At 45.9% G+C, this 24,273-nt stretch overlaps 1 protein-coding gene across 9 annotated transcripts in view; it reads right to left on the bottom strand.

The window, feature by feature from the left end:
- Positions 1–17,083: 17,083 nt before the first annotated feature.
- LOC140691232 (guanine nucleotide-binding protein G(I)/G(S)/G(O) subunit gamma-4-like) overlaps positions 17,084–24,273 on the bottom strand; it is a 42,487-nt gene continuing 35,297 nt past the window's right edge. For 6 of the 9 annotated variants that reach the window (XR_012066803.1, XR_012066805.1, XR_012066799.1 and 3 more), the window contains 2 exons: positions 21,081–21,828; positions 17,346–17,468 (listed from right to left, as the gene is read on the bottom strand). Coding sequence is in view for 2 of the 9 variants with exons in the window: in XM_072954233.1 (XP_072810334.1) it covers positions 17,340–17,468 (129 nt within the window). In the remaining 7 variants the exon portion in view is untranslated. Of the gene's footprint in view, positions 17,469–21,080; positions 21,829–24,273 lie in introns of all 9 variants that reach the window. The other 3 variants (XM_072954233.1, XM_072954234.1, XR_012066801.1) reach the window with 2 other exon arrangements.

The raw sequence follows: 24,273 nt of genomic DNA, 5'->3' as shown, positions 1-24,273 counted from the left end.
GGCTGAGGGTGGGGTAAGTCTACCAGGGGTAGCAGAGGAGGAAGAGGATGGGTAGCATGTGCACTTTGAGATGAGCTGCAGCAGCAAGGACCAACCAGAAGATGGAGGGTGGAAATAAGCTTCCATATGGGAACTGAACGGTGAAAGGTGCAAGGGATGGATTGAGGGGAATGCTGTGGGGTACCACCCAGGTGCCCCCTTCTGGATGGAGAGTGGACTTTGATGACTCTCAGTTGACTCTCCCTTTGGGAATGGCTCTGAGCTGAAGGATGCTGTCTGCCCAAGGGTGTAACTCTCCTCAGCTGAGGCAACCTACATCCAGTGACTAATTAAGTTCAACTGCATCTCCCCAGTTCTGCTTTGTTGGCTCCCTTCCATGAGTCTCCAAGAGCGGCCCCCCGGAAGCCTCCTGCACACTACCTGAGTTTCAGAGTCTGCTTCCCGGGCAACCCAACCTAAGACAGTGATTCTCTTAAAATGTAAAGAAGACTGTCCCATTTCTCCACCTGAAACCCTGCCATGACTACCAGTTCACTCACAAGGAAACCAAAGTACTTACGATGGCCTACAGGCCCTACACCCTCATTCACCGTCACCCTCCCTTTCACTGCCTTGGCTCCTGAGCCACACCAGTCTCTTTGCTGTCTCTTGAATACGACAGAGACCTTCTTGCCCCCAGATCTTTGCACTGTCTGTTCCTTCTGCTTTTCCTCCAGATGTCTTCATGACTCGCTCCTTCTTCTCCTTCAAGTCAGCTAAACTGTCACCTTCTCAAGGAAGCCTAATCTGTCCATTTCACTGAAAATTACAGCCTCCCCTCCACACCACTGATCTCCAGTACTCTACCCTACTTCCCTTACCACCTTCTAACACACTGTACAATCTACTCATTTTGTTGCTGCTGCTTATGGCCTATTGTCCTGCATAGAGCAGGGACTTTCCCCCTCCACTTCGTTCACTGACATATCCCAGAACATGGCACTTTGTAGATGTTTCACCAGTATTGCTGAATGAACGACCAAATGAATGAATTTAGAAATCCTTATCAAGCTGACAGTAGTAGAATTCGTGGCATGTGATTACATAGGGATAGGGTGCAGAGCAAAGATGAACAGAGATACAAGCATTTAGGTGCAAGCAGAGGAAGAGGAAATTGCAAAGGACACTGAGAAGAAGCCAGAAAACAAGAGAGTCACCAAAGACAGGGGTGGTGCGAGGAGGAGAAGAAGCCACTGTGAACAGCGTCGTCAGTGAATGAACAAGATAAAGACCTAAGACTGAACGTGTCCCCCAGATTCATCTATTGAAATGTAATCCCCAACATGACAGTATTTGGAGATGGGGCCTTTGGGAGGTAGTAAGGTCATAAAGGTGGGACTCTCATGATAAGATTAGTGACTTTATGAACCCTCCTACACTCCTGGAGGGAATGTAGTTTGGTGCAGCCACTGTGGAAAACAGTATGGAGATTCCTTCAAAAACTAAAAATAGACTTACAAGCAATTTCACTCCTGGGCATATATCCAGAGAAAACTTTAATTTGAAAAGATACAAGCACCCCAATGTTCATAGCATCACTATTTACAGTAGCCAAGACATGGGAGCAAACATAAATGTCCATCAACAGATGACTGGATAAAGAAGATATGGTATACTGATAGAACGGAATACTATTCATCCATGAAAAAGAATGAAATATTGCCTTTTGCAGCAACATGGATAGACCTAGAGATTATCATACTAAGTTAGTCAGAGAAAGACAAATATGTATTACTTATATGTGGAATCTAAAATATGATATGAATAAACTTATTTACAAAATAGAAAAAGACTAACAGACATAGAAAACAAACTTATGGTTACCAAGGCAGAGAATGGGTGGGGAGGGATAAATTGGGAGTTGGGGATTTACAGATACAAATTACTATATATATATAAATACATATATAAAACTACAATTAAAAAAAAACGGTTAATGCCCTTACAAGAAGAGGCCAGAGAGCTAGGTCATTTCCTATTACCAACTTCTACAATAAGAAGTTGGCAGTCTACAACCCCAGAAGAGGGCTCACCAGAACCCAACCATGCTGGCATCTTGATCTCAGACTTGCGGCCTTCAGAACTGCAGGAAATTGATTTCTGTCATTCATAAGCCAGCCAGTCTGAGGTGCTTTGTTACAGCAGCCCAAACTCAAAGACAGAAAAGTGTCTGCTGACTTGGTGGTTGGTAGGTAACAGACAGTTCTGAGGAGTAGTTAGGGCAGAAGGGAGAGTACTGGGAGTTGAGGAAAGAGTAAAAAGGAAAAGTGGTGTACAGATTCCTTTTTCAAGAAGCTTGCTTGTAAAGGTAGGAAAGAGGAAGACTGGAGCTGGGAGGAGGGTTCAGAATGAAGAAGTGTGTGTATGCACTCAGGTGGGAGAGCTGAGATGAACTTGAATATTTTATATTTGGAAAGAGCCAGTAACAACTATAGAATTTATCATTCAACTCAGAGTTTTGGAAGAGAAAGGGAATAGGACAAATGCCAATTGAGCAAATGCCAAGACACCACGGGCTTTCTGTAAACCTGGACATCTGGTCACCCCATCCAAAGCTCAGGTTCTCTACACAACTCATTCCTCTTTGCACTTGGCAGGCGATTACATTTTATACCAGTAGGCGGCAGTAAAAAGCTAGCCTCTTTATGCCTTAAAAGTAATTTTTTTTTTGGAAAAGGCAACTGAGTAGTGGTAAAGGTTAGTTTAGCCACATTAAAATAGGAGATCTCAATTTAGATTTTACTTTGGGAAAATTCACTTTGTACTTTTTATGAAAAGAAATATCTCTATCAGTTCTCCAAGAGGAAATAATGTTTGAGAAATTATAAAATATGTTAGTTGTGTTGTATTTTCAGTCCTTTTTCTTTTCAAGGACGAACTACACTCTTCCTCCTAATAAAGAACAATTTCTGTTAACGTCTCCAGTGCCATTCCAGTACATGCACTGGTCTATGCACACATTTCTTATTTGTCTATACAAAATTTTTAGTCAAGTTCAATTTCTGTAGAACTTTGGGGATCCTGCTATTGAAGATTATAAGTATTTTTAAATGATTATGAATGATGCCAAATTTTCTGTTATTCAAGATAAGGCTAGACATGTCCAAAGATTTTGAAATTTTTGATTTCTTTGGAGGGGAAGCAATTAGGTTTATTTATTTATTAACGGAGGGACTGGGGATTGAACTCTGTGCGTGCTAAGCACATGCCCTGCCACTGAGCTACACCCTCCCCACAAAGATAAAAATTTTTAGAAATTCAGAATGGTAAATGAAAGAGCACCCATTATTCAAGCCATCTTGTCAGAATCTAATATCATAAAAGTTAAAATTCAGAAAACTTTGCCAAAGAAAAAACAGAATTAGAACATTCCTTGCAGCTCCAACAGACAAACTTGAGTTTGTATTCATGAGTTATGTGGCTTCGAGAGAGGACAGTCCTTAACCTCTTTAGGTCTCCTAAAGATTCCTAATCCGTGAAATGAGATTCACAGGGCACATACTTCAGTGAGTTGTTTTGAACATTAAAAGAGAAAACACGTGGGGAAAGGCTGTGAAGGTGAGCATTCCGCTCTCCTCTAGACATGAGCATGAAGGCAGCTAGGCTAACATGAGCCTTGTGCAACCTTAACCCTTGGAAAATGTATCACAAAGATTTAGAAAGTGAAGTGAATTCTAAGAGTTGCTTTAATACAAACAAACAAACAAACAAAATTCCCAATAGGACTGGACAGAACCTAATTCAGTATTTTTTCTACTTTCAACTCAGATCCCAATGATCCAGGCACATCCTGACCCAGGGAGAGGTCTCCCTACAAGCGAATTTAGGGACAAAAATTGCTACATTTGGATTAGGGTCAGAGTTTAAACTCCTCCTCACGTCTTCTGTCTTTTTTTTTTTTTTTAACTTAGTGAACTGTATTCCTCTGTCCCTTCCTCCCTTTCCTCTTCAGCTTAATGGAAATGCTAAAAGCAAGCCACAACATCAACCATATGAACTTTCGTGGGTGGCGGGCTCAGTCCTGGCGGCGTCCACCCTGCATCAAGGCCCGACTTCAGTACAGAGGCTGTGCTGGCTGAGGTGTGTCCCTCGGCCAGTCTGGAGCTGGCAAAGCGAGAGTCACTCGTGGCTTTGACAACAAACAAGAAGCGTCCACTGTCTTTGTAAGACTCCCTAAAATGCCCTTATTCTGGGAAATTCTACTGGTTTTCTGCTTACGTCATGGACTAATTTGTTCATCTACTAATCAACATACACATTTCAATGACTGGAGTTGGGAGTGAGTTTGGGGAGGAGGGCTGGTGGGAGGTGGGTGCTGGAAATGACTGAGGTCATGGGAAGCGTAAAAAAAAAAAAGTCTACGGCTTGAACCATGGAAATCTCCTGTGTCGTAAAAATCTGCCTGATATTGTGGATAGTAATCCGTCCTTCCTTCTTCCCTCCCTCCCTCCATCCCTTCCACTTCCTCCTGACCTTCTGGCAGAAGGTCAGTAGTAGTCTATTTACCTCACTTCATCTCATCACACAGGCATTTTATCACCTCACAGCATCACAAGAAGAATGGTGAGTACAAGATATTTTGACAGAGGGAGAGACCACATTCACATAACTTTTATGACAGTATCCTGTTATAACTGTTCTATTTTTTTATTGGTGGTTATTCATCTCTTACTGTGCCTAATTTATAAATTAAACTTTACCACAAGTATGTATGTATAGGAAAAAACATAGTATACAAAGGGTTTGATACTAGCTGCGGTTTCAGGCTGCTGAAAGTGGGGGGCTTGAAACACAGTCCCCCGTGGATAAGGGGGGACTACTGTACACATTCCTCAAGTTATAAAATTCCATAACTTAACACTCTTAGAGTGACTGGGGTTTTCGCACATAGGAAGAGATTCATTTTGACTCTGCCCTGATTTTTTTCATCTTGTTCCTCCTTATTTATTCCATTTCTTGAGACATGTTAGGAACCTTGCTTTCAGGAGATCAAAGGAAAAGAAAAACAAGTTCTTCTCCCACATTCTTGTGTTCTACTTGGGTTAAAAATCCACGTTGTTGTTATAATTGCCCAAGATACACTGTTGAAATTCCTCCTGAGCTTTGTGACCAACACGTGTACCTTTGTAGTGAATTGCAGAGTGTTAACTTCATAAGAAGTGAATTTCAAATGCGAGGGAAGGAGGACAGGAGGGTCCCAAAATGACATTGCATTACTTCAGCGAGCATGTCTCAGAGCTGCTCTGAGTCAGAGGAGAGGAGGATATTATATTTTGATGTTAAAAGACAAAAAGATTATTCCAAATAGCTAATCATGCCTAGGGCTCATTATCTGTACTGGTATAATTATTAGGGTGAGTTTCCTTGGGGACAATCGTGCCAGGTCCTACTCTCCCACATTAAACAGTTTTTCCTTCTGGCTTATACACAATGAGGTGAATAACTTTTTCCTCCAATGAACCAGTGCTGGGGTACAAAACCTATAATTACCTTCTGTGGGAATGGCAGTCAGATACTCCTGCGACCTCATCTGATCTCTATGAAGTATTCAGCAGTGGAAGTGGTGTTTCTCATGAAGTCAGAAGATCTGGTGTGGAATCCTAATTCTGTCACTTACTCAAATTATAACTTCAGATAAGTTACTTCATTTCACGGAGCCTCAGTTTCCCTGTCTGTAGAATGTGAAAAAGAACGCCTACCTCATAGAACGTTTGAAAAATTACATATAATAACATATGTGAAAGCACTTGGCACTAGCAGGTGCTCGGGAAATCGCTAGTTTCCTTTCTCCAGTGAAGACGTACAAATGGCCAATAGGCATGTGAAAAAATGCTCAATACTGGAAACAGTCAGAGAAATGCACATCTAAGCCACGTGGAGGTGTCCCCTCACACCACTCAGAATGGCCATCATTAAAAAGTCTACAAACGATAAATGCTAGAGTGACTGCAGAAAAAAGGGAACCCTCCTACTCTGTTGGTGGGAATGTAATTTGGAGCAGCCACTGTGGAGAACAGTATGGAGGTTCCTTCAAAAACTAAAAAGAGACTTACCCTATGATCCAGCAATCCCACTCCTGGTTATATATCTGGAGGAAACTCTAATTTGAAAAGACACATGCACCCCAATGTTCAAAGCAGCACTATTTACAATAGCCAAGACATGGGAGAAATCTGAACCTCCATCAACAGATGACTGGATAAAGAAGATGTGGTATATATACATACAATGGAATACTACTGAGCCATAAAAAGGAATGAAATAATGTCATTTGCACCAACATGGATGGACCTGGAAATGATCATACTAGGTGAAGTAAGTCAGACAAAGACAAGTACCATATGATATCACTTATATGTGGAATCTAAAAAAATGACACAAGTGAATTTATTTACAAAACAGAGACAGACTCACAGACATAGAAAACAAAACTTGTGGTTACTGGGAGAAATGGGGGGTATGGAGGGATAATTTGGGATTTGCAAATACTAACTACTATATACAGAATAGATAAACAACAAGGTCCTACTCTATAGCACAGAGAACTATATTCAATACCTTGTAATAGCCTATAATGGAAAAGAATATGAAAAGGAATATATATATATACATATATATAAATCACTATGCTGTACACCAGAAACTAACACAACATTGTGAACTGACTATACTTAAAAAAAAATTTTAAAAAAATAAAATGTTAGTTTCCTTTCTTCTACGAGGCTGAGGAACAAGGAGGGTAGAGAGCTGTATTAGTCAGTGACTGCTGCATAAGAAACCACACCCAATAACCTTTAATGAAAAAGAATATGAAAATGAATATATGTATATATATATGCATGCCTGGGACATTGTGCTGTACACCAGAGATTGACACATTGTAAATGACTATACTTCAATAAAACAAAATAAATAAGATAAAATTTAAAAAAAAAAGAAACCACACCCAAGCTCAGCATTCACTCTTGCTTGTGTACTGGCAGTTCAGCTGGGGTGACAACTGTAGACCGTCAGTTGGTTGGGGTGGCTCTGCCTTGCTTATCTTGTTCTGGGGCCCATGCTGAAGGGACCGTCATTCCCTGGGGCACATCCTTTTATGGCAGAGTCAGGAATGCAGGAGGGTTGAGCAAACACATGAGGCCTCTTAAGGTCAAGGCTCAGAACTGGTGTGATGTCACTTCTACCCACAGGCCACGTCTAACGTCATTGTGCAATGAAATACACAACACCTCCAGCAGGGAGAGCTGTGAAGTCACATGCAAAGGGCAGGATGCAGGGAGGGTGAGAACTGGGCAAACCAGGCCATGTCTCAGAGAAGCACGAACAACCCTCAGACAGTGAGGGAAGGGGACTGGGCCAGGCAGGGCTGGGCTAATCCCATGCCTTTGCACCCTACGAGTGGAGTGATCAGGAGGGAGGCTCATGCAGTCCAAAGGGACAGGGTGGCATGAAAGTGTCAGGCATTTCACATTTGCAAAGCTGTGAGCAGAGTGACTGGGATGGTGATGCAGACACAGCACAGGGGACCATGCAGGGCAGGCGAGCTTCTTGGTCTAAAGATAACCTGATGAGGATGAGGGAAACAGCTGTTCTGCTGTCACACGTATTTATCCCGTGACGTTTACAAAGAGATCCGTGGTGATTTCGGCTTTCTGAATTGATGGACACACACGGACTCTCTTCTCTTTAATCTAGCCTCAGGGAGGACTTTAAGCTCTCTCCCTGGCCCTCATTTGACTCTCCAGGAGGAGCTCTTATATGATTCAAGGTAAGAAGCGAGCTGCCGGAGAACACACACTAAGACTCTTGGGTGAGGTGGGGAGAAGGATGGGAGAAGGGACAGGGCCACTGTCCTCATCCCCTACCTGGGCTTCTCCCAAGCTGCCCACATGTTCAGAGCGACAGGGCTGGGCTGGAGTGTCTTCTGCTCAGGAGAGGCTGGGCTTCTAAAGGCACACAGGATCATGGTGAAGCTCAAGAGGAAGGAGGCTGGATGCCGAGCCCTGCCTCTGCTCCCTCCTGCACAAATGTTGACTGGAGCATCTCGCCTGTAGCCGGCACAAGTGGACAGACTAGTGAGGCAAAGCCTAGTGGGGAGACGGACTAATAAATAATCACAAAGTAACATGATCAGCACTGCAGCAAAAGTAAGCCTAGGGCAGCTGGAAGATACCAGCCTTGGGAAGCTTGAGGAAGGGTTTGCAGGGAGATGGGACTCAGGTTGAGTGCAAGTTCGAGGTCATAGGAGGAAAAGGTGAAATGTTATATGGAGTTTTGAAGCACAGCTCATGCAGACCAGAAAGGAGAAAGTGATAGGACATAAACTCTAAAAGGGAACGAGAACAAGGACTCACTTATAACACTTCATGTTCACATATCTGGTCACTTCTCATAGGGTTAACTCCTTCTCAGTCACTTAACAAATATCAGGGGGAAGGTATAGCTCAGTGGTAGAGCACGTGCTTGGCATGCACGAGGTCCTGGGTTCAGTCCCCAGCCCCTCCATTAAAAAAAAAAACTGCCTGCCTCATTCAAAAAATAAAATAAATAAATCTATTTAAAAAACCCCACATAGGGGCTGCACCAATTTACATTCCCACCAGCAGTGTAGGAGGGTTCCCTTTTCTCTGCACCCTCTCCAGCATTTATTATTTGTAGGCATTTTAATGATGGCCATTCTGACTAGTGTGACATGATACCTCACTGTGGTCTTGATTTGCATTTCTCTCATAGTTAGTGATGTTGGGAAACTCAGCACCACAGTGTAACATGCTGACTGTAATAGTAGTCTTGACAGCTCCCTCCACTATGACAGATGCCTCGAGTCTTTATAAAAGGACTCTTCACAATTGCCAAGGGACAGAAGTGACCTCACGTCCATCGAGGGATGACTGGATAGACAAACTGAGGTACATCCGGACAATGGAATATTATTCAGCCTAGAAACAGAAGGAAATCCTGTCCTCTAGTACAACATGGGTGAACTCTGAGCACGTTATTATGCTAAGTGAAACAAGTCACAGTAGGAAAATATTATATGATTCCACTTCCGTGATGTATCTAAACCAATCAAAATCATAGAAACAAAGTAAAATGGTGGTTGCCAGGGGCTGGGGCGGGGATGGGGCAGATGGGAGTGTAGAATTTTAGTCATGCAAAATGCAGAAGTTCTAGAGATCAGTTGTACAACAATGTGTACATGACTAACATACTGTATTGCATACTTACAAGTTGTTCAGAGGGTGGATTTATGTCATGTGTTTTTTACCACCCACACACTTACACACACTGAGCCCACTTTGCTGGGTGCAGAGTTGGGGTGGTTGTGTCTTTGATTTTCGGGAACTCCACTCCACCAGGTAGCCAGCTCAGCCTCCCAGGCCCGCGGGAAGCCCACGTGGGAAGCAGGTGGCAAACACCAAAGTGGAGGCCTTGCACATGTGCACCCCACCTTACCGCATCACCTGCTTTCTTGTGCATCCTGGCAGCAGCCTCCACCCTAAACAAGGGAAACACCCGAGGAAGGTCCTGAGCCCTTTGCTTCTTTCTCTCTCCATTTTCCACTCATCTGCTTCCTCCTGGTAAGAGGATTCTCAGCTCCTTAAGGACGCCTGAGGACCATGTGGCTTGTGAGGGTCCATGTCCCGGCCCCAAGGTTACTCAGCTTCTGTACTGACAGCCTCTCTTTGACCAAACTCCACTCTGGCTCCCCTGAACTCTTTTTCACCTAGGCCTGCTCTTTGGCCTTCTTGTCATCTCTGCATTGTCCAGTTTTTGCAAGAATCCTCCCCCCTCCTCCATATCTGATCTCCCCCACCCAGCACCCCCAGGGGAGGTCTGGTCACCCTGGCCTGCCTTCAGCAGGAGTCCTGTTAGGCCAGTTTAGCCAGAACCCCCTTACTTACCCCTGATGGCTCCTCTTAGTAATTTCCCACCCTCTGCCCCCAACCCTGCTCCTTGGCTGTAAATTCCCACTTAGCCAAGCTCTCTTCGGAGCTGAGCTGAACCTCTCCCCGACTGCAGGACCCCACTGCAGCTGTCCCTACACCTGGTGCCATGGCCCTGGAATAAACTCCCAAGAGTCACGAATGTTTTTTTCTCCTTAATAGTACTCACGTGAGTTTCAAAGTGCAACAGCTCACGACTCTGCCGTGGACCTCCTCAGATGCTGGGTGGGGGGCTGTTTCTTGTGTACAGAGCAGAGTGAGGGCTGCTTGGGGACAGTGTCGCAGATACTGCTTTTGAAATGCACATGGCCATGAGCACGAACTGCCTTAAGAGGAAAAGATTTGTATATGTAACAGGAGCAGCTGTATTAAACTAAAACTTAAGTAGGGGATAGAGAACATGGAGGTGGGGGGGTCCGTGATTTTCAGTTTCCCCCTCCCCACTGTGGTGGCCGGGAGGGTCCAAACGGCAAATCAGACCATGCCACCCCCACCCCAAGCTCTCTATGGCTCTCTGGTGCCCTGGGCAGAAAGTTCACACTCGCTGGCTCAGTGTAGCAGACCCCTCATCATCACCCTTTCAGCTGCCCCTTGGCCACATCCCTAGCTCCTTTTCCAGGGCCCTGTAGGGGCCTGCAGCCCCTAGACGCCCCCTCCTGCCCCAGACTTCTGTTTCTGCATTTGTCAGGTCCTCAGCCCACTCTCCCTTCTTACAGCTCTTTGTCTGCCTAAGTCCTACTTATTTTTTGAGTCTTAGCAGACATGGAGTATTTACCATGAAGCTGACAGCACTTAATCTTCAAGGTCTGTGCCAAGTCCTTGCACCTAATTTGTAATCTGGTATTTTCCTTTTCTGAAAGTGAGCATCCCCAGTTGTATAAGCCTTAGGTAGGCATCACAGAACCTGAGTCTGTTTCTGGATCTCAGCGTAGACAATCCCACCTTCCTAACCCCTTAAAATGGGGATCTTGATCTCCTCTGTGGGTCCACTGAACCCACGCCTGCTGGGACAGCCTTGACCATGACAGCCTGCAGACAGTCTTGGCCCTGAAACTCGTAGAGAAAAGGAATGTTATCTGCCTTTTACCTTTGAATGCACTGTTTGAGTGTTAGAGACCAGAAAGGACTAAGATGAAACAATACGTTATTTGATCAGGAAATACGTGCCATAAGGGTGGGCATCATAAATCAACTGTATTTTAATATTTTAAATAGGCTTAAAAAAGAATTCAGATGACTTTGGATTAAAAAAATATTTTGTTAAAAAAAGAATAGCTTTGTATCTTTTTTTTTTAGATTCCACATATACATGATATCATATTTCAATTTCAGATCTTATTTACAAACCAAAAATAGACTCACAGACACAGAAAACAAACTATGGTTACCAAAGGGGAATGGACAGGGGAGGATAAGTTAGGAGTTTGGGATTAACATATATACACTGCTAAATATAAAATTGATCAACAAGGACCTACTGTACAACACAAGGAACTGAACCCAATTTCTTGTAATAACATATAATGGAAAAGAATAAAACAAAATGTATGTGTATGTATAACTGAATTGCTTTGCTGTACACCTGAAACTAACATTGTAAATCAACTACACTTCAACAAAAAACAAAAATTAAAAACTCGTGAAGAAAAAAAAGTGGCATCAGCTACAAAGCACTGATGTCACCAGGGGCAGTGGTTTCCCTTATTCTGCCCGGGGGTTGGTTTATACTTAACATTGAGTTAAGTGAAATTTACTTTAACTTAAAAAAAATAGGAATATAACAGAAATGTAAAAGCACCATGTAAATGATAAGAATTTTCCAAGTGCTTGGGAAGGGACAAGTCAGAGGATTAGTCCTCGTGCACACACCTGGCCATGCTAATAATAGGTCACTTTGCTCACGGAAATACTTCACTCCACCTGTGCCAAACAATAGGCATTAGGTGTAAACTAAACTGACTAACGTTCCCTTCAGCCTTCAGGGGACCATGTTTCCTCCCTCTCCAAGCTGTTCTTTCACAGCTGACCCAGAAGCCACCCTCCCCGGCCCGAGTCACTACAATTACCCCAGCAGTCAGCCTTACGGGGTGAAGGTGCGTTTATAGCATGCAGGTGCTTCATGGTTTTTAAGTGGCCAGAAAGGGAAACTATCCTATAAAGTCAAGACAGTGCCCCTTGGTTCCCTAGTAGCTTTCAAAAAATGTGGGCTGGAGGAATGAGTCTTTTGGTTCTCATACTCCTTGGTTTGCCTACGAGCGGGCACTGTGATGGTGGTGCTAAGTGGGGAGGATGGATTGGAATTCAAATCCAGTCACTCAGTACTTCTCTGATCTCCGGCAAGTCCCTTCATTCAAATTTAGCTTCCTCATCTGTATAGGAGGAGTATGTATCTGCAGAATGAGCATAATTAGGTTCACAACACAATTGTGAGGATTAAAAAGTGAATTCCAGGGGTGGAGAGGTTATGGCTTAGTGGTAGAGCGTGTGCTTACCATGCACAAGGTCCTGGGTTCAATCCCTGGCACCTCCATTAAATATATACAATGTATGTGTGCACTATATTGTACATGTGAAGTCAAATTGTAATAATTCTACCCAATAAAACTAACAAATAAAAAGTAAATCTAATTATCTCCCCCCGCCCCAAAAAGTGAACTCCTTCATTGAGTATGTGTCTTTTTTTTCAATACATTATCCACGTATAAACACTTAATTGTTTCCCTCCCTCTTTCCCTTGGTTACTGTTTCACAGCATCTTCAGAGGGCTGGTTCGCCCTGGTCTGCCGCCTGGCTAAGGAGAGGCACTCAGGGGCACAAAAGGACTGGTCATGACTTTCACTGATTCACTGGGATGATGCTTATTGAGTGTCTCTCATGGACCAGGTGACAGGTGCTGTGGGTGACACCCCAGCCCTCACGGAGTTTGCATCGTAGTGGGGGACGCAGGTGGGCATCGAGCGACCACATGCACTGATGTAAAATTGTGGCAATGACAGGTGCTGTGAGGGCTGCTTCCCGGTGCATGATGTGCATAGGGTGTGCCCCCACCCTACCCCAGGAGATGGAGCTGAAACTCAGAGCAGACACGGAGTGTCCTTCTGGGCCTCCATAAAAACTGGTGTCTTCTCACCACCATGAAGAGCTGAAGGAGATGGACAAGGAGGTAAATTCTATCACCCACAGCCAGTCATCTTCTCAGGCCAAAACATGAGTTGCTCATGTGATTTTCATTTCAAATCTGAACAGTCACCAGAACAAAACTCCTTTCGACCTTTGGTTTGCTCCCCTCCCTCGGCTCCCTGGGAGGGTGGCGGCTGACCATGCAGACTGTTGCTGAGTTCCATGGGGCCCGGTGCTCAGAATCAAAGGGAGACCAGCTGGCTCCTGTCCCAGGAGACCCAGCTTGAACTTACCCTGTGATTTCCCTGGGATTCAACGTGTCAGAGCTGCAGGAAGGAGCTGGTGGGGCCACGTGGGAGCCGACAGCAAAGGAGACAGCCCTGGGGACATCAGCATTGATCAGAGGTTTGGAAGGGGGCCCAGGACCCCCATGGGTGGGTGCAGGGTCCAGGGAGCCACGTTTGCTTCAGTGTGTCTACGGGTCAGGGGGCCTGGGGGACTGGGTTCTGTTCAGAAGATGCAACATCGCAGAGCCAGCTGGTGCCTCCGCTGCGGCTCCCTCCCCCAGAGGGGGCATCACTGTGGACTGCCAGCCCCTCCATTCATTCCAGAAAGCAGGAGAGGCTGAGAAGATGTCACCCGCCTCATTTACAGAGAGGCTGAGACAAGCGGGAAGCCCCAGGAGGATTCCCCACTGTCCGCCCCAGAGACACAGATTCCATGTGAGGCACCCACATATTCCATTCACAGGCCACCATCTACACTGTGCTGAGAGCCTGTCGATTGTAAGTGTTCGTATCTTGGTGTGTTGTCAAGTACACTCAAATGCCCTGCGAATAATGTTACACCCAAGCAGGAGTAAAAAGTTGAGCCAAATGGCAAAAAGGAAAAGAGAACCATAGGAGCCTCAATGGCTAGCCACAAAACCAGTGTTTTATTGAAGTACAACATCGATACAGAAAAGGGTGCATGCGTGGAGAATTTTTACAAACTGGACACACCCAGGTAACCAGCAACCAGACCAAGAAACAGAACATCCAAGAAGCTCCCTTGTGCCCTTCTGGTGACCAGGCCCCCAGAGTCACTCACCTCCCTGCTTGCCACAGTGGAGGTGAGCCCTGCTGGGGTTCGCACTTGATAGACGTGGAACCACCTGGTCCCGGACCTGCCTTCTCTTGTGAGATGTTGTGTGTGCACCTGCCGAAGCATCCCAGGGCTTCACAGTGCAGACACACCATGATTTGTTTATCCATTCAACATGGGCATCTGGGTGCTTTCCAGTCTGGGGTTATTATGAGCAGTGCTTCTAGAACATTCTAGTACCCTTCTTTTGGTGAAAATACATACACATTTCTGTTCACTTGGGAATGGAGTTTTTAGGTCATGTGACACATACATTCAACCCAGGCTATTTTGTAGAAGAGGAGGGAATTTCTTGGATGAAGCTTGGAGGCTCAGAGAACTGGGAAAGCTGGGAAGGAGACCTGGGTAGGGACAGAGGCAGCTCAGTGGGGCCAAAGAATGGAGCAGAAATGGTCTGCTTGTGACTCGGCCATCCCTTGACGTTACCAGTGGACACACCATCCCTGAAGCCTACCAGTCCTAGACACCTCCCCTGCTTGAACACTGCTGCCCCCCAACAACTGCAGCTCTCATGAAATGAATCTCAGCATCCCTAAATTTTTGTGTCACTAGCTCTGAGCTCACAGTCCCAAGCACGGGAGTCCCAGGACTTTGCCCTGGGTCACTGGGCACTCTGGTGCTGGGAAAGGAGCGTGCACCTGAGAGACAGGGAAGCCCTCCCCCACTTCAGCATCCACAGTGGGAGGGGGTACTGTATCCCACCCAATTTATACATAAGGGGTGAGCTCCCCATTTAGGAAAGGGGTCAGCTGCTAGACAGCCAAGCTGGAAACACCAAGTGACAACTGGTGCACCCCACTTCATCAGCTCCCAGCGACTTGGAGGGGAGGGGCTGGTGCACACGTTTGCATACCTCACAGCACGTGTGCCTGCACTTGACTTTAAAGGACACATTAGAAGGGGCAAGCCACACAGAACGCCATAGGTGTGGAAGGAAATGTTGTCACGGAAGGACAGAAAGCATCTCATGGAGGGATGCAAGGAAGAGGGGAGGAAAAGGGAAAAGTGGGAAAGGGAGAGGAGAATCTGGAGGGGCAGCAAAAAGTGAAAACAAAGGGGAGAAAGTTTGGTTAAGACCAGAAGCACATTTTTTTTTTTCTTGACCTGATTTAGCCAGTTTCTGGGCTGTCCCACTTTGTGGGCCTCTCTAATGTGCTTTTATGGATTGTGCTTTTGCTTTATCAGGTTAATGATGTTGACACAGACCACAGAATAAAGAGAGCCTGGTCATCAACCAAAACAGAGGAGGCTGTGAAGTCTCTTTGTCACGGACAGCATACAATTCTGAGACTGTCTTAGCACACAGCTTCCTAAGGACACTGGCATTATCAGGGAGTTTTCACGAAATGAAGAATGGGCTTTAGCCAAAGCAGCCAAGAATAAAAGCATCCTGAAACCATGTAACAAGGGTAGCAAGTCATTAACTGATCGGAAAATTACATTCGCCTCTTTGTAGGCAATTTTACATGATTCCTCCAACTGAATTGTGGATATGTGAAGTCATACATTCATCCCTCCCTATACTATACCAGGTATTGAGTGCATTTGTTTTAAATGATCATCAGAGCTGTCATCCACGTTGCACTGCCCTCTGTCCCAGACAGAAAGGCAGGAGGAGTAACTACCATCACCCCTGATTTGCAGGTTGGAACATTCCAGATATATAGTGGCCCGCCCTGTATCATACAGTAAGCTGCTGCTCCCAGTTTCCAAACAAATGGAACAGAAGCAAACTTGGACAAAGCGCCCTCTGCTCCTGTGGTTTGTTTCCCTTCCTTTCTCGGGGGCAGTAGGAGTTTGTTTTCGGTGGGGTCTGCAAGCATGTCTCTCTAGCCTTTCACGGGGCAGCCATGTGTCACCCTCTGTAAGCTCTCAGAAGACGAGCCCGACAGGCCTGCTCCTGCGGAGAGAAGTGGGGTGCCAGGTGGACCTCCGTGATGATGCTTCGTGGCACGTGGCTCAGGTTGTCGCACGTCTGCCTACCTACCTGCGAACAGGCAGACCTGGAAGGCAGGGTAACTCAGGGGTTCAGGTGGGGCTCTGGGGCCCAACTGTCTGCACTCAGGGCCCAGCCTCCCCGCTTACCACCCACAATCTTAGGGAAACGGCATAGTCATTCTGTGCCTCAGTTTCTCTCTTATATACAGCTGTATTCAGGAAATTTATCTCTTGTCAGAGGAGTGGATCCGTGGGGCTGCTCCGACCCGCGGATCGTGCCTGGTGAGCAGCTGCCCTGCCTCACTCCTCTGGCTGGAGCCACCCTAGTGAACCCCCACAGGGCCCAGCGCTGGGCCCAGAGCGGGTCCTTAGTAATGCAGCCCATGTTGGAACTACAGGGGAGAAGCCAGGACAAGATGCAGCAGGGAGAGGTGGCCTATGGAGAGGGGAGGTGGTCTCCCTGGCCACGCGGCTGGAGCACAGAAATAGATGTAACCGTGTGACATTTATGGTTAAGCTCTCTACAGTATCCGCCCAACACCTACATTTGTAGAAGGACCACCTCTGAAGTGACGGGTGACGGTCAGTGAGAAACGAGTCTGGGCCCCAGGAAGGCGCATGTTTAGAAGACCAGCTGATGATGTGCGCTGTTTGTTTTTCAGCCGGAAGAAGAAAGAGCAGGAAACAGAAAGCTTCCATAACGGCTGTCTCCAGAGAGCTGGAAACTTGACCCATATTCTTCAGCTGGTCAACGAGCTCTAACTTGACCCTGAATTTTTGTGAATGGGGGATTGTTGAGTACATTTTTTCCTTCTCCGTAAATGACCCATTGCAGTGTATAAACTGGACGTGTATGTAAACTCAGGAATTAGATGCTTAAAAAAAAAATTAAGCCCTTGGACCCACACTTATTTTTACTTGGGACATTCGTTATTTGGCTACAAAAATGTCTATTTTCTTTGCTAATCATGAAAATCACATGAAAACGAAAAGAAAAAGTGAAATCGAATGCAATGACGAAAACCAATGAGAAGCCGTGGCGGGCGGGGCCGACCTGGTCCGGGAGGGGCGGGTGGGCGGCCTCCCTACAGCGAAGAGCATGCGCGGCCTCTGCCAGCGATGCTACAAAGATACTTTAGTTAACACTCGGAGTCAGAGGATGGTACAAAAGAACTTCTTCTCTTGGAAGGGGTTTTCTGACGCAGGCACTGGGATGATGAGATGGTCCTCCCGAACGTGGGCCTCGCAGTACGCCAGGAGGTCCGCCGCCACCTGGAAGACCTGGGGGGGACACAACACAGGCGGGGTTAGAGGCGGGTTCAGAGCGGGTCCGAGGTGGAGGTGACCACGCAGGGACAGGTTGCACTGCGTGCACGGCCAACGACAGGGCCATTCCGAGGCCTGGGGAGAGCGAGTGTGCAAACCTGCCTGTGAAGCAGAGAGAGGTCGCCCCCAGGGTAGGGTGAGATCAGCACCTCGAGAGGAACCAGGAGCCTGCAGAAGGGTCCAGACCGCCTCATTCTGCTCTGAGCTGCGTGCTGAGCCAGGCTCCAGGCCAGGAGCTCACAACTGCTCTGCTAAACCGTTTCTAGACCAACAAAGCTGAGTGCTGGCCCCCGCCAACCAGTGTGAGGGTATTGATAATTATTACTGCTGGTATTGTTTTATTACAGTCCGCGTCATGACTAACACAGACGCCTGACCCTTCTCAACAGAACATGTAGAGAAGCACACAATGAAAAAGAATATGTAAACAATGATATGTTGTACACCAGAAATTGACACATTGTAACTGACCATATTTCAATTAAAAAAATTTTTTAAAGCACATTACAAGGGGGAGGGTATATAGCTCAGTGGTAGAGCATGTGCTTGGCAGGCACGAGGTCTTGGGTTCAATCCCCAGTACATCTGTTAAACAAACCAACCTAATTACCCCCCCACAAAAAACCCCCAAAATAAATAAAATAATTTTTAAAAAAGATGTGGTATATTTATACAGTGGAATACCACTCAGCCATTAAAAAAAATAAGAAAGAATGTAATAATGCCATTTACAGCAACATGGATGGACCTGGAGATTGTCATTCTAAGTGAAGTAAGTCAGAAAGAGAAAGAAAAAATGCCATATGGTATCGCTTATACGTGGGATCTAAAAAAAGGGCCACAAGCAAACTTATCTACAAAACAGAAACAGACTCACAGACATAGAAAACAAACTTATGGTTACCAGGGTGGGAAGGGATAAACTGAGAATTTGAAATTCACACCTCTTGGGGAGTGATGGTAATGTTAGCTATCTTGATTGTGGTGGTGGCTTCACTGGGGCATACATCTTTCAAAACTCATCAAACTGTTCATCTGAAATATGTGTAGGTAGCAGGGGCTGGAATCCTCCAAATAATCCTAGTCAAGATAGGTAATGCATTTTTCCTTCAAATAAAACAACTAAAAGTTAACCAGATGCATCAAACAAAATCTTGACAAAGCCTGTGGAATGAGAGTGAAGTCTGCAGTCATGTGGATGCCCATACAGGAATCTCCCTGGGGTGGTGGAGGCCACAGAGGCCTGCAGAGGACCTGTGAAACCATCACTGGGGACTAGAGCACAGGAGAATCAGAATCACGCAATGAGGGCAGCCGCGTGCTGGTGTGGAGCCTGGGGGACAGCACCACCATGCTGCATGCTATCTGTCCGCTTCTGAACCCAAGCCAAGTGCTCTCCCCTGACTGCCTTGGTCATGACCTGCCTCCTGGCTACCCCAGGCTTCTTCCCGTGCCTAGAGAGGCATGGGGTCTCCTCCGTGGCCACCATGTTAGGACAGCCACTGTATTCATCCAGTGGTTCTTCTGGCAACCACAGCAAACTGGTCTTTGCAGCTGCCCAGGCCAGCACCCACAAGAGGGTGGCGTGGTTGGAACAACCACCTTCCTCTGCTCAGACTCACCTGTCCCCTCGGCTCGGCTAGGCCTCCGCCCCTGACACCGGTGAGCTCTTCCACGTGGCTCATTTCAGAATGTCTGATCTGACCATCACCCCCTCTCTAGTTTCCTGGTTTCCATTTTCCCCTTTATCTTGGGGGGACCTGCCTCCCTTGATTCTGAACTCTCTATAAACCTCATTATCTCATCTGGGAAATAATGTTTTAGCGAATTGAGAGGATATAGAGGAAACGTAAGGCAAGATTTTTGCCCTCTGGAGATCTGACTGAGAAGACTCAAAAATTTTAAAGTTACTATAATAATCAGCATGTGCTAAAACATCACAGAAGAACAGCTGCACACCACCACAGGACCGTGGACCAGGGCAGGGAGACAGGGGTGTCTGAGTGCCCCACCCGGCTCCACGTGGGGGCAGTTACCTTGGTAAACCTGCCCCCTTTATCCTGACACTAGTCCCAGCCTTCTGGGTCCAGAAACACGATTTTCTGGCATGCCAAGAATGGATACCCTCTTGGGGCAGGTCCGTATTAAGCCAGTTCAAGAGACGGCTGTATACAACCATTATTAAAATAACGGCTAACATTTACAGAGTGCTTCTTACTTGCCAGGCACTGTGCTAATGCATCATTGTATGTATTGCCTTATTTAATTCTTCTAGGTACTAGTCTCCTTATTTTTTTTTTCAGTGTGACTTTTTTTTAATTGAAGTATAGTTGATTTATAATGTGTTAGTTTCTGGTGTACAACACAGTGATTCAGCTATACGTATATATTCAGTTTCACTATAGGTTACTACAGAAATTGAATGTAGCTCCCTGTGCGGCACAGTAGGACCTTGTTGCTTATGTGTTTTATACGTAGTAGTGTGTGTCTGCTAATTCCAAGCCCCTAATTTACCCCAGCCCTCTCTGTCCCCTTTGGTAATCATAAATTTGTTTTCTGTGTCTGTGATTCTCTTTCTGTTTTGTAAGTAAGTTCATTTGTATCTTTTTTTAGATTCCACATATGTGATATATATTTGTCTCTCTCTATTTGCCTTCACTTACAGCAGTGATTTAGTTCCACATATGTATTCTTGTTTTGCTCTTTCAGTTTACAGTGTTGTGTCAATGTCTGGGGTACAGCATCAAGTTTCAGTCATACATATACATACATATAGTCCTTTTAATATTCTTTTTCATTATAGGTTATTACAAGTTATCGAATATAGTTCATTCTGAGTCCTATTCTTAAAGCCACTTTATAGATGAGGAAACCAAGGCCTGGAAGTTAAAATACTTACCCAAGGTCTCATGTCTAGTAAGAGAGAAGGCCGGAATTTGGGGCTAAGCAGTCTGAGCGCAGAAGCTATGCATTACAGCGGCTGCAGGATTAACTGTTAATGAAGACTGTACGGTGGCCTGGAGCTTTCTCATATGCTGGGCCACACACACTCCATGTAGACCAGCTATCTGGGAACTCACATGACCAGACAGAGAAGTGTCTTGCCTCTAAAGTTTCTTAGGTCATTTGGCTTGATCCAGAGACAGTCTTGCCAAAGAAACCCTAACAGGGGAGTCTCCTGGGGGCGGTAGTGTAGAGACTGGCTTGTCCTCCTCCCTGGCACCCTGGGGTGTGCTTGGACATCTCCTGCCAATGTCACCCCCGAAACTCTTCCCTCCTCGAGGCTGTGATCTTCCCATTATATTGTTGAAACAAGGAGGCTATAAGACTGAGTTGGCTCAGATTTCTTGGTAGCCTCCGTGAGCCAGCCAAAACTTCAGCTAGAGTCAATGTGCCCAAATCTGAGAAAGTGACACTCAAGACCAACCAATCACAAAGAGCCCACGAGGTGCCCCCAAATAAAGCGACCTCTTAAGCTAAACCAATCAAACAACAGTTTGGCGTGGCTTCAGCATCTTCCCCCTAAACACCTTGCCTTCCTTCTGCTGGTGAACGGTGGCTACCTACCTTTGGTTTGGTGTTTCCTGATGTGACTCCGTGTGCCCAGATTAAACGCTTCAACATGTTTAATGTGCTTCCGTTGACCTTTCAACCACACGACCCAGCCAGTCCGAAGGTGGCTTGCTAAATTATCATTACAGCTTCCTTCCCCTTGATCAGTTTCCTTGTTCAGATGCTCGCCAAACTCCAAGGAGGGTAGATTTGACGAGTCATTTCCAGAGAGCAACCACAAGGGGGCGCTGCACCGCCAACCATCAGGCCAGGGCATGGGAGGAGGGGCCAAAAAAATGGGGATTTGTAGGACGGCCTCGTTGGGGAGAGACGGGGCTGGGTCGCTCTCCTGCCTCCCATCAGTGTATCTGCTCCCCTTTCAGCCCCGTGTCTGCCTGGCAGCTGTGCTGCCAATGGCTGGCCTGGCTAAGCTCTAAGCCGGTCTCGTTTAGGCATTTTTCTATCACCTCCAAAGGTGACGCACTTGACTCCACAAGTTTTCTTTCAAGAAAACAAGCTGTTCTCAGATTGCCTCCCTTTGTTTTTGCTGCCATTGTTTTGGGGCCACAGGTCTGTTTGCTGAGGTATAACGATGCTCCTCTGGGTCAGAGTTCCTTTCGTGCACCTGTCCTACAGGAACGACATCGCAGCCAAGGCGGTGACGGCGCCGAGTAATTAGCGCCCGGCGGAAGGCCCAGTGTGTGGCTCCGGGTTGGCTCCACGCCATGTTGATTTCCTAGATGCACTGAGATTATTGCGAATGCTGTAAAACACAGCACACGGGAGTGTAAGTCATCCTGCAACAGAAGGGGGTTTTCCACCTTTCCCACCTTAGCCGTCAGCCTTATTTCATGTAGTGCCCAAGGTCCCCTTGTTCCTGGCTAACCCCTGAAGTTTGTTGTAATAGGATCTGAAAAGATAAATACACGTAATGAACATCTTAATGAGCCTGCCACACGAAAGACCACACCTTAACGCACAGCTTAGTATCCAGGCATAAATTAATCTAAACCTGCTCCTGAGATGGAAAGGGAGGGTTTTCTTAACCAGCCCTAGACTGACTTTCATGACTGAACGTTTCCTTCAGTGCATGTGAAATAATGGCTTGCAGACTCGGCCAAATCCCATAAAAGCCTGCCACCTTTGAAACGTAAATTTAAAAACTGGGTTTCAAAAGAAAATTTTATTCTGGTTGGAAACTTAAAACTTCCTTACTCTTGATGCTTTCTCATCAGGCCTGACGTCTGCTCTGCCTGAAGTCCTCTGTTACCAACGCCCAGAGCGTTATTCCTGCCTCCTCTCTTGGTACTGAACTGCTAAGAGTTACAAGACTACAGATGTTGAAGAGAATCAGCAGCCTGGGAACAACTGTGGAATTTTACCGTTACATTTCAGAGTAAAAGAAGTGATTAAAAACTGCCCAAGTTAGCATGTAGTCCTGTTAGCTGTGCTTTAATTATAAGCCTCAATGATGGGAGAAAACGCTGCAATTACTAAGTCATATTCTACGACAAGACCAATGACGTAATTACTGTTCTGGCTGTGACACCCACTGCATTTCTTGTTTGCGTCTAAAGCAGAGCGGCCCACACCTATTTCTCAGCAACCCTGGTCTATTTAACAATACTGCTTGGAATCAACTGCAAGCATCCTTGATGCCTCTGCCGGTTCCTCCCTCCACCCCAAGAAAACAGCAGAAATGCAGTCGGGGGCACAGTCAGGGTGCAGCCCCAGGGCGCAGTGGTAGCTTTCACAAAGCCAAACTTGGGACGCACTCCGACACAAGAGGTCACGTCATTTATCCTGAGCAGAACCCTCAGGACATTACAGGTCTTTGCCTCCCCTCTAAGTTCTGAGCTAATGCTTCAGGGCGAATCCTTGCGAATTTCTTCTTTCTTCTAATGTTTTATTTTATTTGTATTTTTCTGGTAGGGGGAGGTAATTAGGTTTATTTATTTATTTTTAAATATTGATTTAAAATCAATTGAACCCAGGGGACTGAACCCAGGACCTTGTGTAGGCTAAGCATGTGCTCTACCCCTTGAGCTATACCTCCTCCTCCAATTTTTAAAAAACGTTTTACTTAATATTTATTTGTAATGTTGGATAGTATTGAGGTCAACACACCCGTTCTTAAGGGCAGTCTCAAGATACTTCCATATTTTAATGCTATAGACTGACTATATGTCTTCCCCCACCACCTCCAATTCGTATGCTGAAGCCCTAATTTCCAATGTGATGGTGTTTGGAGGTGGGGCCTTTGGTAGGTAAGGGCTGAACCTTCATGAAAGGGATTAGTGCCCTTAGAAGAAGAGACGGGGAGAGGTACCCTCTCTCTCCCCTCCATGTGAACCAGCAAGAAGCGTGGCCACACGTAAGCCAGGAAGAGAGCCCGCGCCACAACCTGACCACGCTGGCCCCTGCTCTGAGACTTCCCAGCCTGCAGAGCTGTGAAAAAGGAATTTCTAGTCTACGATACTGTGTTACAGCAGCATGAGCTAAGACCTTTGCTTCCCAGTGCATCCCAGCAACTACTCTTTTTTCTTCTTCTTTTTTTTTGGGTGGGAGGTAGGGAGGTAATTAGGTCTATTTATTTATTAAAACAGTTTTTAAACTGCAGATACTGGGGATTGAACCCAGGACCTCGTGCATACTAAGTAAACACTCTATCACTGAGCTATACCTTCCCCCTGTCCAGTAACTACTCTTTATTGACCCAGATCAATATAGGCAATTCTCAGTCACTGGGTCCTAGGTCACACATAGCATCTGGCTAGGAGCGAGTAAGGTTATTCCTGGGGGAAATCAGAGGGGGTAGGAGGTATGCATGAATAAATGAATAATATAACAGAGAGTCCCTCTCTGAATTCTAAAGTCAAATGTCCAGAATAATGGATTAGCTGCTGTTTAGCTTTACCAGCATAAAGAAATTTTTTCCCACGTCAAAAGGTAATTCTAAGATGCTTGCAAGAGAGTTTTAATATCTCCAAGTCAACCTAAGTAAGAGCTTCTTATCACACGGCCTTCACCACAGGAATTACAAAGCTCTCAGTTTGTTTAGGACGGTTGACCCAGGTTCACCCTAGACCCTGACTTAACCAAACCCATTCAAACAGGCTGGTATGTGTCCTACATGACTCTGACCCCACCTCTCGTCTTTGATACAGCCCAGTATCCCACAGAAGAAGCCAGAATGTGGTCATTTTGC

The sequence above is a fragment of the Vicugna pacos genome, chromosome 34 (genome assembly GCF_048564905.1).
Source record: "Vicugna pacos chromosome 34, VicPac4, whole genome shotgun sequence".
NCBI classification, from domain to species: domain Eukaryota; kingdom Metazoa; phylum Chordata; class Mammalia; order Artiodactyla; family Camelidae; genus Vicugna; species Vicugna pacos.
The sequence above is the reverse complement of the archived record's forward strand: the minus strand, read 5'-3'. Positions and strand labels throughout refer to the sequence as shown.